Source organism: Gossypium raimondii, chromosome 2 (assembly GCF_025698545.1).
Source record: "Gossypium raimondii isolate GPD5lz chromosome 2, ASM2569854v1, whole genome shotgun sequence".
NCBI lineage: Eukaryota > Viridiplantae > Streptophyta > Magnoliopsida > Malvales > Malvaceae > Gossypium > Gossypium raimondii.
In genome coordinates this window covers 39,861,141-39,876,951 of record NC_068566.1, presented here as the reverse complement: position 1 = coordinate 39,876,951, position 15,811 = coordinate 39,861,141, and the positions used below count along the sequence as shown (strand labels likewise).

At 35.6% G+C, this 15,811-nt stretch overlaps 1 protein-coding gene and 1 pseudogene across 7 annotated transcripts; both read left to right on the top strand.

The window, feature by feature from the left end:
• Positions 1-2,157: 2,157 nt before the first annotated feature.
• LOC105789682 (zinc finger CCCH domain-containing protein 40-like) lies at positions 2,158-4,591 on the top strand (annotated as a pseudogene).
• A 959-nt stretch (positions 4,592-5,550) lies between these two features.
• On the top strand, positions 5,551-8,451 carry LOC105788732 (serine/arginine-rich splicing factor SR45a). Of its 7 annotated transcripts, none has more exons than XR_001132132.2 (7): positions 5,552-5,731; positions 6,393-6,496; positions 6,600-6,696; positions 6,821-6,970; positions 7,122-7,213; positions 7,409-7,472; positions 7,569-7,653. XR_001132132.2 is itself a non-coding variant. In XM_012615765.2 (6 exons), the coding sequence occupies exons 2-5, from the start codon at positions 6,393-6,395 to the stop codon at positions 7,170-7,172; spliced, it is 417 nt and encodes a 138-aa protein (XP_012471219.1). In that variant the 5' UTR covers positions 5,553-5,731; the 3' UTR covers positions 7,173-7,216; positions 7,409-7,449. The 7 variants fall into 7 exon arrangements, 3 of the variants coding, with proteins under 3 accessions (XP_052483467.1, XP_012471219.1, XP_012471218.1); XR_008193716.1 differs by having other exon boundaries at positions 5,553-5,731; positions 7,107-7,213; XR_001132131.2 differs by having other exon boundaries at positions 7,122-7,472; positions 7,569-7,654.
• The last annotated feature ends 7,360 nt before the right edge of the window (positions 8,452-15,811 follow it).

The following is a 15,811-nucleotide window of genomic DNA, read 5'->3' as shown; positions in this document are numbered from 1 at the left end:
CGGACAACTTACTGACATAATTGAGTTGGATTACTATGGCAAATGGAAAGTTGTCTTATTTCGTGGTGATTGAGCCGATGTTAATACAGCTCGTGGAATTAAGCAAGATCAATTTGGTTTTACAATGGTGAACTTTGACCGATTGATTCACACAAGACAACAACTGATAGATGAGCCGTATGTATTCTCATCTCAAGGCAAACAAGTTTTTTACTCAAAAGATCCAACTGATGAGGGTTGGTACGTTGTACTCCGTAACATCCCTAGAGACTTGTTTGACATGGGCAGTGGAAGTAGAGATAACATCGACGATAGATCAGTAACTTTGCCCTTTCCAGAACAAAACTTAAACAATAATATCCCTAGTACTAGTGCACAATTTGGATGGGTTCGTCAGGATACTGATGAAGATATTTATGAATAATGAAGTAGTAAGATTTTACGATTGTTTAATTATATGTAATATCATAATTTAAATCTTCGTCTTATTATATATTTCAACTGCTTTTATATATCTTTGTTATTGTTGTAATTAGTTATTAAGTAATTAACTATTTTATGTGTATTGTAGATAAAATGCCTAGAAGAAAAATTCTAAGGGGAAGCATTGTTCAAAATGATCCAAACTCGACAGAAACACATAATCTTGAACAACGATGCTAGCTTGGATCTTCAAATGTTCGATTACGGTGATGATCCTCTGAAGTTCAAAGTAATTTTACATTTAATTTACATGCGTGTTTCGTTATAGTTGATTTATTTTTCAAATTCTTACATTATAATATACCATTTGTAGCTGAAAATGGTGGGACGCGCAGAGGTCGAGGACGTACGCTACTTAGAGAGTTGTACGAGTTAGATCCAGTCGAGCGTGTCAAAGTTAGACGAAACAGTTTTGGTCAGCCTGTTGGATCAGAAGCTCGACTTTTAGCTGGATACATGGGCATTTTAGCACGAAATCCGAATATGTTGCCTATAAACTACGAGTCATAGCACCAAATGCCCGATAGCAACAAAAACCAAGCCCTCGATAATATTAAGGTAACAAAATGTTAATGTCATCTATAATGCTTGGGAAATAGTTTCATTTATATTTACTTGATTAACTTGTGTTTTTTATTTTTTGTAGGCGAGGTTTGCTTTAGAGGTCTCGGATGCTTATGTAAAGAAGGCATTAGGAAAAAGATGGAGAGACAACAAAAGTACTTTGAAGAAAAATTATTATAAGACAAAAACAACCCTCGATGAGAAATTGCAAAATGTCCCGTCGGGTATGTTGAGGTACCAATGGGAAGATGCGGTTAGATTTTGGCATTCGAATAAAGGCGAGGTATGACGTACTTCTAAACTATTGTAATTATTTTGGTTTATAATATTTTCTATTTACGTACTAAAAAAATTCATAACGTAGGATCGTGAACAAGTTGGAATAAGCAGCAGGCAGAAACAAAAATTCACCCACACAGCCGGGTCGAGAAGTTTTGCATGTGTAGCTGAGGCGGAGGTATTTTTAAATTTATTAATTTTGTCGAATATGTATAACTTTGCCCTTTAATTAATATTTATACTACTATATTGTAGGAACGGTCATCCGGTCAAAAAGTTGGACGCCTTCAACTTTTTGAAATTACACATAGGAAGAAAGATGGATCTTCCATGACTCCTGAAGCTGGTGAAATAATGGTACGTTTACTTAATACGATTTGACTTATTTTAGTTATTTATAGTGTTTATTTTCTAATGGTTTAATTCATTACTTGTAATGCGACTATTGTTATGTTGCATATGTTTTTCAATATATAATATTGCGTTCCTAACTATTAGATTTATTTATTAGGAAAAACTAAAGGATAAAAAGGCGGAGTACGAAGCGATTGCTTCTAGTGATAGTTCGGTTCATCTTGAAGATATTGATAACCGGATTATTACTGAAGTTTTGGGTCCTGAAAGGTATGGTCGGGTTCGATTTCAAGGATCTCTTGTTAGCCCAACCCAAGATTTTGGATCCAGCCCCACCAATACATGGCTTGGGAGTCGGGCTCAAGTCAAGTTCAGAGGTTAAAAGACCGGATGGCTCGGATGCAAGCGACTACAATTGAGGTTCAAAGGAAATATGAAGAACTCGGCTACAACTTAAAGCAGAGAGCGAGGCGAGGAATGGCGGCAATGAGGGAAGCGGAGGCTGCAGCGAGAGAAGCGAGCAGAGCAAAAGTATGACGAACTTCAAAGAGACAGATTATGATGAAGATGTTTAAGTCGCAACTTCCGCCTTCATAGTGTATGACATAAATATTTTAATTTGGTTTTAACATTTAACATTTTTTGCAAAAATAATATGAATTCACTTTTATTTATTGATATTAATATTATTTTATTCCCTTATGTTGAAATATTATATAAATTTATTGCTATTGGTTGCTTTTGAATTGTTACTACAGGAGGACCGAAAAAATGAAAAATTTAATATAAAAAAAATCCCAAAAATAGTGGCTTTTTTGTATAAAAACGCCGCTAAAGAAACGCCACTAAAGAACATGTTCTTTAGCGGCATTTGTAAAAAAACGCCGCTACAGAACATGTTCTTTAGCGGCATTTGTAAAAAAAACGCCGCTAAAGACCATGTTCTTTAGCGGCGCTTAGGAAAAAACGCCGCTAAAGAACATGTTCTTTAGCGGCGTTTTTGTTTGTAAACGCTGCAAATGTTTGTGACATTTTCGTTAGCGGCCTTTTTTGCGGCGCTTGAGGAAGCGCCGCAAAAACCTTTAGTGGCGTTAAAAAGCGCCGCTAAAGGCCTAAAAAAACGCCGCTAAAAACCTGTTTTGGTGTAGTGAATTCAAGTATTGGAGTAACAGTATGATTTCAGCTTTATTGTATTTGACAAAAGTAAGGAGCCAGTGCTTCATCATTTCTCCTTTTACCCATCTGTGCACCCTTCCCCGCCTCAATTCATATGTGTATGAACCTTGTAGCCTTATACTATATGTACGTAGATATAAATATCTTGTTGATGTAGCACAATATGTTAAACTTGTCTGTTTAATTGATCACCATAATCACTTCTATTTCATTTTCCTCTTCATAATTTCGTTTTATGCTAACTTAAATAATTCATGGAGTGCAGGCAAGAGCTGGTTTAGATTATGAGTCCTCTTATGGAAAAGTACGACCAAGTGACACGATCCTGAAACTGCAAAGAACATCATCTTACTACAAAAGAAATCGAGCGCATATTTGCAGTTTCTATGTGGGGGATGAGTGCACAAGAGGTGTTGAGTGCCCTTACAGGCATTTACAGGCATGAGATGCCCGAAACTGGGGAGTTGTCTTAGCAAAATATTAAAGATTGTTACTATGGGTAAGTCCGATTGTTGGTGATTTATATATTTTTGTTGACTAGTGCATAAAAGGTGCTTGCAATGTATTGGCTATCAGTAGAGTATTCGTACATAAGTAAAATGCATTACTCATATATGTCTGAGGTGGACTGTAATCTGTTGTTGCTATCCGATTTGCTCAGTTAATTATCCATGACATTTGTTCTAGTTTTTGTTGCATGCTAATGCACTGGCAGATGCCTCTTGAATTTTTTCCCTCCTTTGTATGGCCAATCACTCAGGATGGCAATAAATTAGAATTATTTATAGTACTTTCCAGTAAATAAACTGATAGTCCAGTCAACCTGTCTTCCTTCATGTGATTAGGTAAACTTCAGTTTAATGAAATTTTTTATAAAAATGTTGTTGCTGATGTTTTGACATGAAGACAAACTTCATTTCCTATTAAAGACCTATGCTTACAACCTATGTTCCTTGGACATGGGTGTGTCGGAAATAGGCATGGGTCTGGCTTGGCTATGATTAGACTTATAATTTTTCCATGTATTTGGAGTCTTCTTGGAGGTCATATCCCAATGTGTCGGACATGGGTACCTCAAGAAAGCATAGCTTACACAACTGAGCAACCTATATTCTAGTGCTTGGCATGCTTGATTGGTTAAAAGCCCGTTATTTACCCATTCATTTCTTTCCTTTCTGTTCTAAACATCTCAAGGTTAATGATCAGGTGGCACTGGAGCTACTCAACAAGGCTGGTGAGATGCCTTCTTTGGAACCTCCCTAGGATGAAAGCATAAGAACCCCCTACGTGGGTGAGCTTGATAAAAGGATCAATGAGCAGGATTTAAGAGACAACTTTGCCCATGGTGAAATCGAGTCCATAAAGATGGTTCTTAACAAAGCATGTGCATTTGTGACCTATACAACCCGAGAAGGTGCAGAGAAGGTTGCAGAAGAGCTCTCTAATAAGCCGGTTATTAAGGGTTTGAGGCTGAAGCTTATGTGGGGTAAACCAGAAGCTCCAAAACTTGAGTCAGAAACTTCGGAAGGAGCAAAGCAGCCAGCAACTGTAGCTCATAGCGGAATGTTACCAGCAGCAGAACTAGTTTCAACCATCTGGCAGTCAACCACAACCAATGCACTACTTCAATATCCCACCCCCACTTCAGCAAGAGAGAGCCTTTTACCCCTCCATGGATTCTCAAAGAATGGGCGCACTTGTTCCATCCAAGATAGTGTCTTTGGATTACGACTGATCAACCCTTAAGTAGTTAAAATTATCTTTGTTTTATGTTTCTTAAACACTATTTAATAATTTTATTTTATTTTCATAAACTAATTTAATTAGTAATATATAGCCACTCTCATAACTTATTTTTAGTAAAGAGAAGAAAATTTATTCACTTATTTTGAAGAAATCTTATTTTTCTATAAGTTATTACGATATTTAGAATTTCAAGTTTAACTTGTACTAACTATTCTTTATTTTATTATATGTAACTATTATAATACATACTTAATTATAAATAAGTTTTTTTCTCATATGACTACACAAGTAACCAAACAACGCATAATAATAGCAAAAAGCACGTAACTTGAAAATGTTAATAATAATAACCAAAATTATAAAAGTTTTAACAACAACGATGATAATAATAAAAGATCACATGATATATAATAAGTAAAAATATATGAACACTTGAATTCTTGAAAGTTTTAACAACAATAATAATAAATAAGCAATGAAACTGTGAGAGTATCATGAGATTAAAATTAGATTTAGGGTTTATTTTTATTTAATTATAGAATATGTAAAAGTGTAATAAAAGTTATGTTTAGAAGTAAAAAAACCGAGGTTTGTTTTGAGTTTTAAATGAGTTTATATATTAGGTTTATATGTTTAAAAATATTATTTTTTAAAAAAAATTAAAAATTTGTTTTTGAACTTTTCAATGTCTGATAGAATAAATTGAAATCAAACCGAATTATATAATTTAATGATATTATCTAACTAAAACCGAATTAAAGTATAAAAAACTCAAACCAAATTATCGATTCGATTTCTTGATGGATTTTTTCACTGTCCTATCATCTAGTCTCTAGAGCCTAAGTGCCTAACGGTTAACGGCCCTAACCCGAAACGTTAAAACAGACGCTATGCAGTGACCAAAAGGCTCACGGACCTTAAAGGGGAAGGATTCAACCGAATTTTAATGCACTCCTCACGTCCGCTTCTCTAGAAACTTCAGAACCTCGTTCCTATATGCTTTACCTGCCTTTTTTTAATGTCTTCTACATCTTTCGCTGCGTAACGTAAGAAACCCTCGCTATTAAGAAAAAATTACGATAGATCTAAAACACTCCATCCTCTACCTTTAACTGTTCATTTGTTTAAGGTAACTTATCCTTCCAATTAATTTTTTCATAAATTTTATCATTTTTTATACGCTGTTTTCATAATTTATCTGTAATTCTTGGTAGGGGATTTTTAAAAAAAATTTATTTGTTTGTTGATTTTGAGTTTGAGTTTGCCCTCGTTTTATGATAAGAGAGATAGGTCTGTGATCAAATTAAAATATTTTCGATTACTGTGCTATATTGAAAGTTAATTTGAATCTTTGTTTTCTAAAGAACTAAATTTTAAAAAAATTGAATGTTTGTATAATATGTAGCAACAATTATGTTGATTTATGATCCGTTGCTGCATTGGAAGGCCTAATTTTATATAGCATATTCATTATATTTCAATTCTGATTGTTTTATATGTTGGTACTTTTCTAATTTAACCTGGTAGGTGAAATTAAAGGAAATTGAGCGTTTAAAATTCTAACCAATCGGTTATAGAAAGATTAATTTGAAGATCTGATTATGAAGAACTATTTCAGAACGTGGTGAATTTTGTTATTTTGAGTTAAGAAAATGGGTTTCTTCTTAGTGTAAATGCTTCTAAGTATGAATAAATTATGTATTTATATTATAAAAGAGAGGCTGTAACTGAAAAGTTACTGTTTGTGAATTAAGTAAGTACTGAGCTGTGTATTGTGTTCATATTGTCAGATGTCCTACTCTAGGAGGTCAAGCTATTCTCCTTCTCCTTCCCCATACAAGAGGTACAGGAGGTCTGTCTCGAGATCTTTGTCAAGGTCAAGGAGTCGCTCAAGGTATTGTTTAGTCATCTCGTTCTGCTTTGCTGCTGGTTATTGGTTTTATTTTTTGTCTCAATTATTTTATACCCAATTTTCCCATTTGTTTTTTTATTGGTAGGAGTGTTGAAAATCCTGGGAACAATTTGTATGTGACAGGCTTGTCACATCGGATCACCAAGAGAGAGCTGGAGAAGCATTTTTCCAGTGAGGGAAAAGTATGGTTGAGTATAACTTTGCATGTCTATTGTTATGTTTGAATTTGAGTATACAATTTCTGTATGGTTAAGCAATATCTGTATGTGCTTTCAAAGTTCTTACAATGGGGAACTTAATGTATAGGTGGTTGATGTTCATCTTGTGGTTGATCCGTGGACAAGGGAATCTCGTGGCTTTGGGTTCGTTACAATGTCGACTATAGAAGAAGCTGAACGTTGCATTAAGTATTTGAACCGCTCTGTTCTTGAAGGACGTGTCATTACAGTGGAGAAGGTAAAAGATCAATAATTCGGTTTATCTTGATCAGTAGCTGCTTTGATTGTAGTAATTGATCCTTGCTTAATCGTATAAGAATTATGGACGGTCAGTTATTATAGTTTGAAAGTTGTTTGCTTCTTTCCACTTGAAGTTTTTGTGGCAGCAGGTTAGCTGTGTGTTGCAGCTCTTCACCAAACTCCAAAAGTCTTACATCTAAACAAACAATTCAAATACAACAACAACAATCAGACTGTTAGGGTTGTATGCCCTGAATTTCTCTCTTTATTTAACTGTTATGTCTTTTGCTGTTTCAGTTATTCTGCATGTTGATTCAAATTTATAACACCTTTTCTGAGAAAAAGTGAAAAACAGCTATACTCTCATCTATAATATATTATTTGTGAACTTCTTGTAATTTCACTTTCTCATTCTTTGAGTTTGTGTTTACTGCAGGCCAAGAGGCGGAGGGGGAGAACTCCTACTCCAGGAAGATATTTGGGGTTGAGAACTTCTCGTGGTATGTTTTGTAGTTGATGAATATTCTTGTTATCAGGATTATTTAAAATTTTCGAGTATGCTAGATTATGTTTTTAATTTTCTCATCTGCATCCAGCTCGTCATCGATCTCGAAGCAACTCACCTCGTCGATCTCCAAGTTATTCTTCTTATTCAAGAAGTCAGAGTCGGTCTCCTCGTTATTCATCTGGTAAGGGTAGGAGTAGATCTTACTCCCCTCGGCACAGGTCGTACTCCCGTGCTCCCTCCCCTTACAGCGGATCGTCAGATGACCGCTACTATAGAAGATGGGACCGTTCCTACTCTCCTGATGATCGATACTACAGAAGGCGTGATAGATCTTACACTCCCGAGGACTGTTACTACCGCAGGCGGAACCGTTCCTACTCACCTGATGATGGATACTGTAGAAGGCGGGACCGTTCTTATGCACCTGATGATCGGTACTACAGAAGGTGGGATCGTTCCTACTCACCTGACGATCGATACTACAGAAGGCGGGACCGTTCCTACTCACCTGATGATCGATACTATAGAAGGCGTGACCGGTCCTATGATTCAGCTGACTGTAGAAGTTATCGTTACCGCTCTGCTTCTGGAAGCCCTACACCATCTCGGTTAAGGAAAAGTTCTAGGAGGAGCTACTCACATAGTTTGAGCCCCAAGCAAAGGAGCAGCTCAAGACGGAGTTACTTGCGCGGTGCATCACCCGTAGAGAGGAGGTCAAGGAGGAGCATTACACCACGTAAGAAAACTACCCCTCACAGCCACTCTAGAAGTAGAAGTGCAAGCCCGTCTTCCAGATCGTTTTCAAGATCAGCGACGCCCAGGTCTGATTCTTCATCGTGAAGGGTAGTGCTTTAGTTGATGTATATTTTGGATGAATGATGTTGTCCTTGTAGTTTCAATAGAACCTTATAAATAATTGGTTTGTGAACTTAAGAAGTGGTTTAATTAAATACGACTACAAATTTGCTCAACTTTGTTTACTGTCGTTTATTTTTGAGTTGCCTGTTTGGACTTTGGATGTGGGAATTTAGCGTTCCGTATTAAGATCTTTTTGATTTGATGATTGGAATTAAGATTTTGTTATTTTATTGATGAAATGTAAGATTACTTAATTGAAGTAATTTTGAACATTATTAGCATACAAATTTATTTTTTCTATGAATGTTTGAAGTTTACGAATAAATTAGTAAAATAATATTTCCTGCAAAATATATTTATTTATTGAAAGAAAGAAAGGTAGCTATGAGGAAGTATTGAGTAGAAGTCCATTATATAAAAATTATTATGTGTATAAATTTTTAAATTATAAGCACATGCTAATTTGACTAGAAATCTTGGTTTTATTCGAATTTAGGGAAAGAAGCAAAGAAATTAAAGTTCCTTTTTCTCCTTTCTGATTTAACGGGAGAAATTTTTAAAGTAAAAGATGAAGTTGTTTTAAACTAAACATTTTACTTGAAAGTTAAGATTATTCAATAGCCTTCTTGGCACTGTTGGGAGTTTAAAATTACCGATTTAAAGTAATTTTCAAAACACAAATGTAAGTTTAAAATTTCCGAGAATTTTAAATTTTGTTATTATTAATTAAGTTAAATTTAAAGTATTTTATTTTTAAAATTTTTTTGTCGATATAAATAAGACGGATGATCATGTTTTGAAGGGGTTCATACATAACTTGTCAAAGAGCCCAAACATTGAAATTCGTGATTACTTGCAAGACACAAGATTCTTGCACGTGTCTTATATGCTTGGGGGCTGCAAACTTGATCATATACTCATCAGCACGTTGGTGGAAAGATGGAGGCTCGAAACACACTTTCCATCTTCCATACTGCAATTGTACAATCACACTTGAGGATGTAGCTTTACAACTTAGTTTATCGATGAATGGGCTAGTTGCCACAGGGTCAGCAGTCGTTCCTGGTAAAGATGTCTTTTGCGAGATATTTTTGGGGAAGATGTCGAATAAGTTTTATTGTGGTCGGATAAATATAAAGTGATTGAAAATCAATTTAAAAAATCTTCTTAAGGACGCGCACGGCGTCATTAAAGAATAATACGCTCGACATTCATCCTGAGGTTAATCAGGGACATTCTAATGCCTGATAAATCTAAAAATTTAGTACATATAAGGTGGCTACTACACCTAGTCAACTTCAAAGAAAGCAGACGACTGAGTTGGGGATTCGTCATGTTGGCCACGTTGTATCGGGATTTGTGTCGGGAGACAGAATCAGATAAGATGCCAATCGATGGTTGCCTGCTCTTGCTGTAGTCATGGGCCTAGTGGCAACTACCATCTTTTCGTACCCGAGTGAGCGACCCATATGTTTTCATATATGTAGTTTGTATGGTAAATATTGTTTATTTATTATATATTTGAATTAACATATCGCTTGTATATGTGGAACCATGAGCCGAGTTACGTGGGACTACCCGTGCAGCTCGGAGATATCCGGCTACTTTTAGATCAACGCTTGGAAGCCAAAGTTAGTTACTTATTTTTCAAACATATAATAATTACGAAATGATTTGTAAAATAAAATTCCGTACGTAACAAAATTTACAATTGGACACTGTAGTTTGAATGGATACCATACGTTGAGCTAGATATCATAAAATGTGTCTTGCCGAAATTTTTGGCCAATCGAAGTATGTGGGACGCGAAGATGGAGATGCACGAATCGGATCGAGTGATACAATAGTTCAGGTGGAGGCAACAAATTCCGCCGCCACTGAGATGTTGGAAAAACGGATTTGGAAAACGCAGCGAAAAAAAATTTAAGGAAAAACCAGAGTTTTAAAATTTTTCCAAAACAATATCTTGGTTGTGATATCTAAAGTGATAAACACTTAATCAAAATCTTAATTAAAATTGTACATTTTCGATTCATCTAGAATGAGTGCTTCAACCGAGTAGTCTTCTTCGTTATCCTCAAGCTCACGTTTGCCGAGTGTGGGCTCACTTCGAATAAAAAAATTTCACAAAAATTACCAATAGAGTAATTTTGCAATTTTTCTGAACTTTTGGATCAAGTTATAAATCAGAAAAATATATCTAAAAATTTTCTAAAATAATCTCTTCAGAAAATTTTCTTTATACAACTTTATCTTAAATTCAAGTATGTATAAATAATGACCTGAGACTCTCTTTATATAGGGAGAGTTTAGAGAGTTCAACTATGATTAAATTTAATCACTTTAATATTAAATTAATATAATATTTATCAAGATAAATATTAAATTAAATTTAATATTAAACTATTAAAATAACATTATTTTTAGAATAGTTAATCTGAAATCAAATTCTTTGGTAGAATCCTAGTAGGGGTGTAACACTTTCATTGCTCAACCATAAACAACCAATCGCCGTTGGCCACTGAGATGCTGTCGTCCCTGCCGCCAGCACCGTCGTGTCCATTGGTGTAGGTGCGACACCCTTACGACATCCCGAGCCGATTCGATCCGAGTCAATGACAACTTGATCGGTCCGGTCTAGCCACCGGTTGGACCATCGGCCCGATTTCACATATGGGGCCCAATTTGACCAGTTTTTTGGGTATTGATCTCAATTTTGGGCTCCCGAGCCCAATTTATGATATCAAGTCCAATTTTCAAGTTCAATTACCAATTTAGCCAATGACTGACATGAAAATTAACTTCCAAAAATATCATATTAATTTTAATTGATTTGATTAATTTAATTTTACTTCATCAAAATTAATTTTTCCAAAATAATTTTTCAAGAAAATTCTTTAATCAAATTATCTAGTTGAACAATCCTTACGACCACCTAATTTAATTTCACATCGAATAAATCGACTCAATTAAATTATTCCCAAAGTCGTAGAATTTTCTTCTGATTCAAATACAGTCTGATCGAGCTTTTGTTGAGCTAGTAGATGGACCAATCAGACATATGGGTCTAATGATTGCAATTATGTCCATAAGCATTATTTCGATAATTCGTAATTACTTAATCATGGATTCAGTTCACAAGAAGTACCATGATTGAAAATTCCTTATTTTATACCCTTCACGGAAGTAATTCATCTAATTACTTTGAACCATGACCTCATCATGTGTGTTACCCTCATATAATATCTTTGATTCTTTTGAGTTAAATCCGTTCGCTCAATAAAATCCTATTTTATCTCATTGTCACCATTGTGTCTTCTTAATGATTAATATGATCACTATCAACAAATGACTATGATAAATTGCTCGTTCGAGAACTAGCAACTAGTGACCATGTTCCATTTTTATCAATCTACAAAATGCCAATGAGAGATATCATTAACTCTTTAATTGAGCTATGAATTTCACTATTGCTAGTAAAGCCATGCCATACACAAGTTATGTACCTAACATACTGGCTATGAGCTCGATCATCTTTAGAGCATAAGCCTCCACTTATATAAAAGCACATTAGTTGCATATGCATGGTTAATGACTAACTCAGGATTTAGGTAAATCACACTATGAACGTCACAAGTGAATTAATTCACAAATGGATTTAAAATTAATTCATCTTGAGTTTAGTCTAATGTATCATTCTACCAATGAATACATCTATGTCTCTACTCGTTGAGTCAACTGCTCCAATAGTCAAGACTAGCCATCTCCCCAATTGAAATTCTCGATGACATAATAATCCTTCTCAGTATTTGAATCAAATACTTACTTTGATTCTTTTACGGGATTACAGACTCATTTAGATTATATACTGAACTAAGTTGTCATTCTCGCAATGTAAATGTTTTTTACAATGCTACTTATCTTCAACTTTTGAACTTTAGATAATTAATGAGCTAAATTTGCTTGTCACAATTTCGCTATGCATGCAAAATATAAAAGACAGAAAATACAAAAGACATAATAGTGAAATGTGAAATTAACTCTATTTATTTATCTATCGTTCAAATAAATAGAAAACAGTTACAAGTTTACTACAATATGGACACATTTCCCAACACACAAGATATGAAAACACTGCACAAGCTAGACCTTTGGAGGAAGAACGACGAGAATTGACAAGATTAACAAAAGTAGTACATTGACATTTGTAGTCGTAGGATGAAAGTCTTACCCATCCACAAACCTTTGTTCTCATCGGACACAACGGCCTATTTGGAGACGATGAGTAGGAAACTTCATCAGAAGAGGTAATGACGAGCGGCCTAACATCGTAGGTTTAGAAGAGGTTTCGCGACGGGTTCGTCACCGACTTTGACACAATAAGCGCCAGCAACATCTAAGCCACATCCCGATTAGTTCACTCCACTCCACTTATTCATATTAATTTTACTAACCTTATTTTTTTCACAAGCACCACATTGTGCACCATCGCAGCACCTTGCTTCTGCTATTCCCGTAGGTACATATTTCGGAGAACTTTCGTCCCTAGTATTTTATGCCCCCATGCTGATGCAAACGCTGAGCCAAATCTCAACACTAGTACCATCACCGATGTCGTCATTGATGCCAATATTGATGCTAGGGTCAATACCAACGTATTCGAGTTTTGCAACATCGTACGATTATTCGCCGATAGTGTCACAAACACCCATCGTGTCATTTTTTATTTAGGTGGGTCATCGGCGTAACAATCTTCTCGTGGAGTGGAGAGCACACGATAGGAGGCTAGGACGACACCACACTTAAGCACGGAGGAATGCGATGGAGACGAAGCCGAATGTGGAGATGAAGATGATGAAGACGACAATAGAAATAAAGACGAAGAAGATGATGATAATTATCACGATCAAGTGGAGGAGCCGACACCACTAGTTGTATATAGAAATCCTACGTGCACCTGTCAGCCAGCGCCCTACAACACACATTCGGCCCAACGACGCCGATGATGCATTTTCTATTTACCTATTGCGATGTAAGTATGAATGACATAAATAAATACACAATATTTTTTTGTATATTTCTATTGCAACTCATTCTAACGTAAGTTATACGTAAATTTCCATATATTTAATATATAATATGAAATAAGTAACTTTGGATAGACACATTTATCGAACTAGTGATTAATAAAGGTACAGAGACTAACTCGTAAAAATGGAAAAAGCTCAATTCCTCGAGAAATTATAATTGGTACTTGAATATACACTTAAAATAACAATTCTTACACTACATAAATACAATTAAAATGTAAGTTAAAAAGAAAGAACAATTTTATTACAGAAAAAAATGAAGCAGTGTAATAAATTTTCTATCGTCGAAAAAAAATGAATGTTAGCGATGTTGAAGCCCTAATGTACCCCTCAATATAGAACTTTTTTCCTTCGTATGCCTTGAGTTTCTACAGTACCTGCATAACCTCTGTTGATTGTCCCTCTCCCGAACATCCATATTGGTGTGTATCCAAGTGAAAGTCAGACGACCTCTCGAAATGCAACGCAAGTTCATGTTTGGGGCCAACTCAAACGGGGCGTTGGACACTAGCAGCCACACACTCTCATCTGGGGCGAATGGGAATTTAGGTCTCCATACATTGTGCATGTGTTCTAGTCTGTACACATTGTTGATATAAGGTGTATACTCAATTCGTACATTCGCACATGCAACAATTGCATGTGCGCATAAGAATCGAAGTGCTTGGAATCTCTCATAATCGCAAGTCCCTTCTGGTAGGTCGATACAATATGATGCCCCTGATATGCCCTAATTGGGCCTAGCATATTTCGTGACCTAAAATTACAGTTTTCAATGCGAATGACACACTACATACATAGTGTTCACTCTCGTATTTCGTCTAATTACTTTCATGACATCTTCGTACCGAACATGACCACTCGTTATTTTTCCAGCATATGCCACCTCCCGCTTTGGAAATAAGACAGCCAAACAAAAGTATGCTTCTTTGACAACCAAGATTATTAGAGAATGACATGTCCTTTTCAGTATAGAATTGATGCATTCAACTATGTTCGTCATATGCTCGTACCGTAGACCACTGTCATACTATTACATCTATTGTTTGAAGGGTATATTGGCAAGGTATGCTACATCGTAATTGTTGATGGCACGCAAATTATCCAACATTTCATGGAAACGATGTTGGACAAACTCGTACTCTGTTGAGAGAAGTATACCCATGAATGCAAATAATAAACAAAATATGGTATAACATGATTGTGGAAATAATGACAACTACATACCCATGTCAATAACTTAATCTCGCTCACTTTTCGAAGGCCATTTTGAGTGATAGTTGTAGCTGACATGTTGTATACAATACTTATGGTGTGTGTGATCCCAAAAGTTACCATGTTGTTCAATAACGACCAAAATTCCTGGTCCCCTATCGAAGATGACACATATGTTGGGTTGGGGACAAACATGACGACACAATCGACTTAGGAAGAAATCCCAATCATTTGACTTTTCTTTTGGAGTTATTGCAAACGCTATCGACATAATTTTTTGATTACTATCCTAGACAGCGACTATCAACAATCGATGCTCATACCTCTCATACAACCAGATACAATCAATTTGCACCAAAGGTTTGTAGTGTCAGAAAGCTTCCCTGCATTGATCAAAGGTCTAAAAGATTCAATGGATTACTCTTTTCCTAGGGACTAGACGATCCTTGAAGTATGCTAAGTGCGTTTCCAGATCGGTTATGAAACCTACTACGTACCGATCCAGTACCTAACACCATTTCCATAAATCGTTGTAAAACATTTCCCATCTGTGATGCAACTTATTTATAATCCTTTGTTTTGCGACCCATGCTTTGTAGTACGATGACGTGTAATCGTGCTGGCTATAAATGTTGGCAATCAACATCGAGACGAGAATCTTGGGACTGGCATTCACTATAAGTAGAATAATGTCAAATATCATGTTGGAGTTTAGCCTCAGATGATCTTGACTTACAGCTGCAAATTGCAAGTTAAAGTTACATTATTTGGAAAAATGAAGACCCAATTAGGTCACATTATGTCAGAAAATCGAGTGATTGCATCATGCACTTGATGTAACACAAGTATATAGACCGAAATACTTTTTAATCGTCCACAAGCCTTTCTTCTTTTGAAAAGATACCATGATTTTTCATTTGCACATTTCATCGTGCATTGCGCACTTTTTATCAAATTTCTTTAAACGAAATTTTGTGGCGTGATAGTTTACGCTATTTTTAAAGCTGTATCGCTTTAATGCAGCAAGAAAAATATTTTTGTTGGGGTATTCAATGCCAACTTCCAACACTTGGATATCTGACGATGAACTTGCATTACCAAGTGTTTTGTGCAGTAACTTCTAAAACTCTAAACCACTCTCAATAGAGAGGTCGATATTGGTCATGTA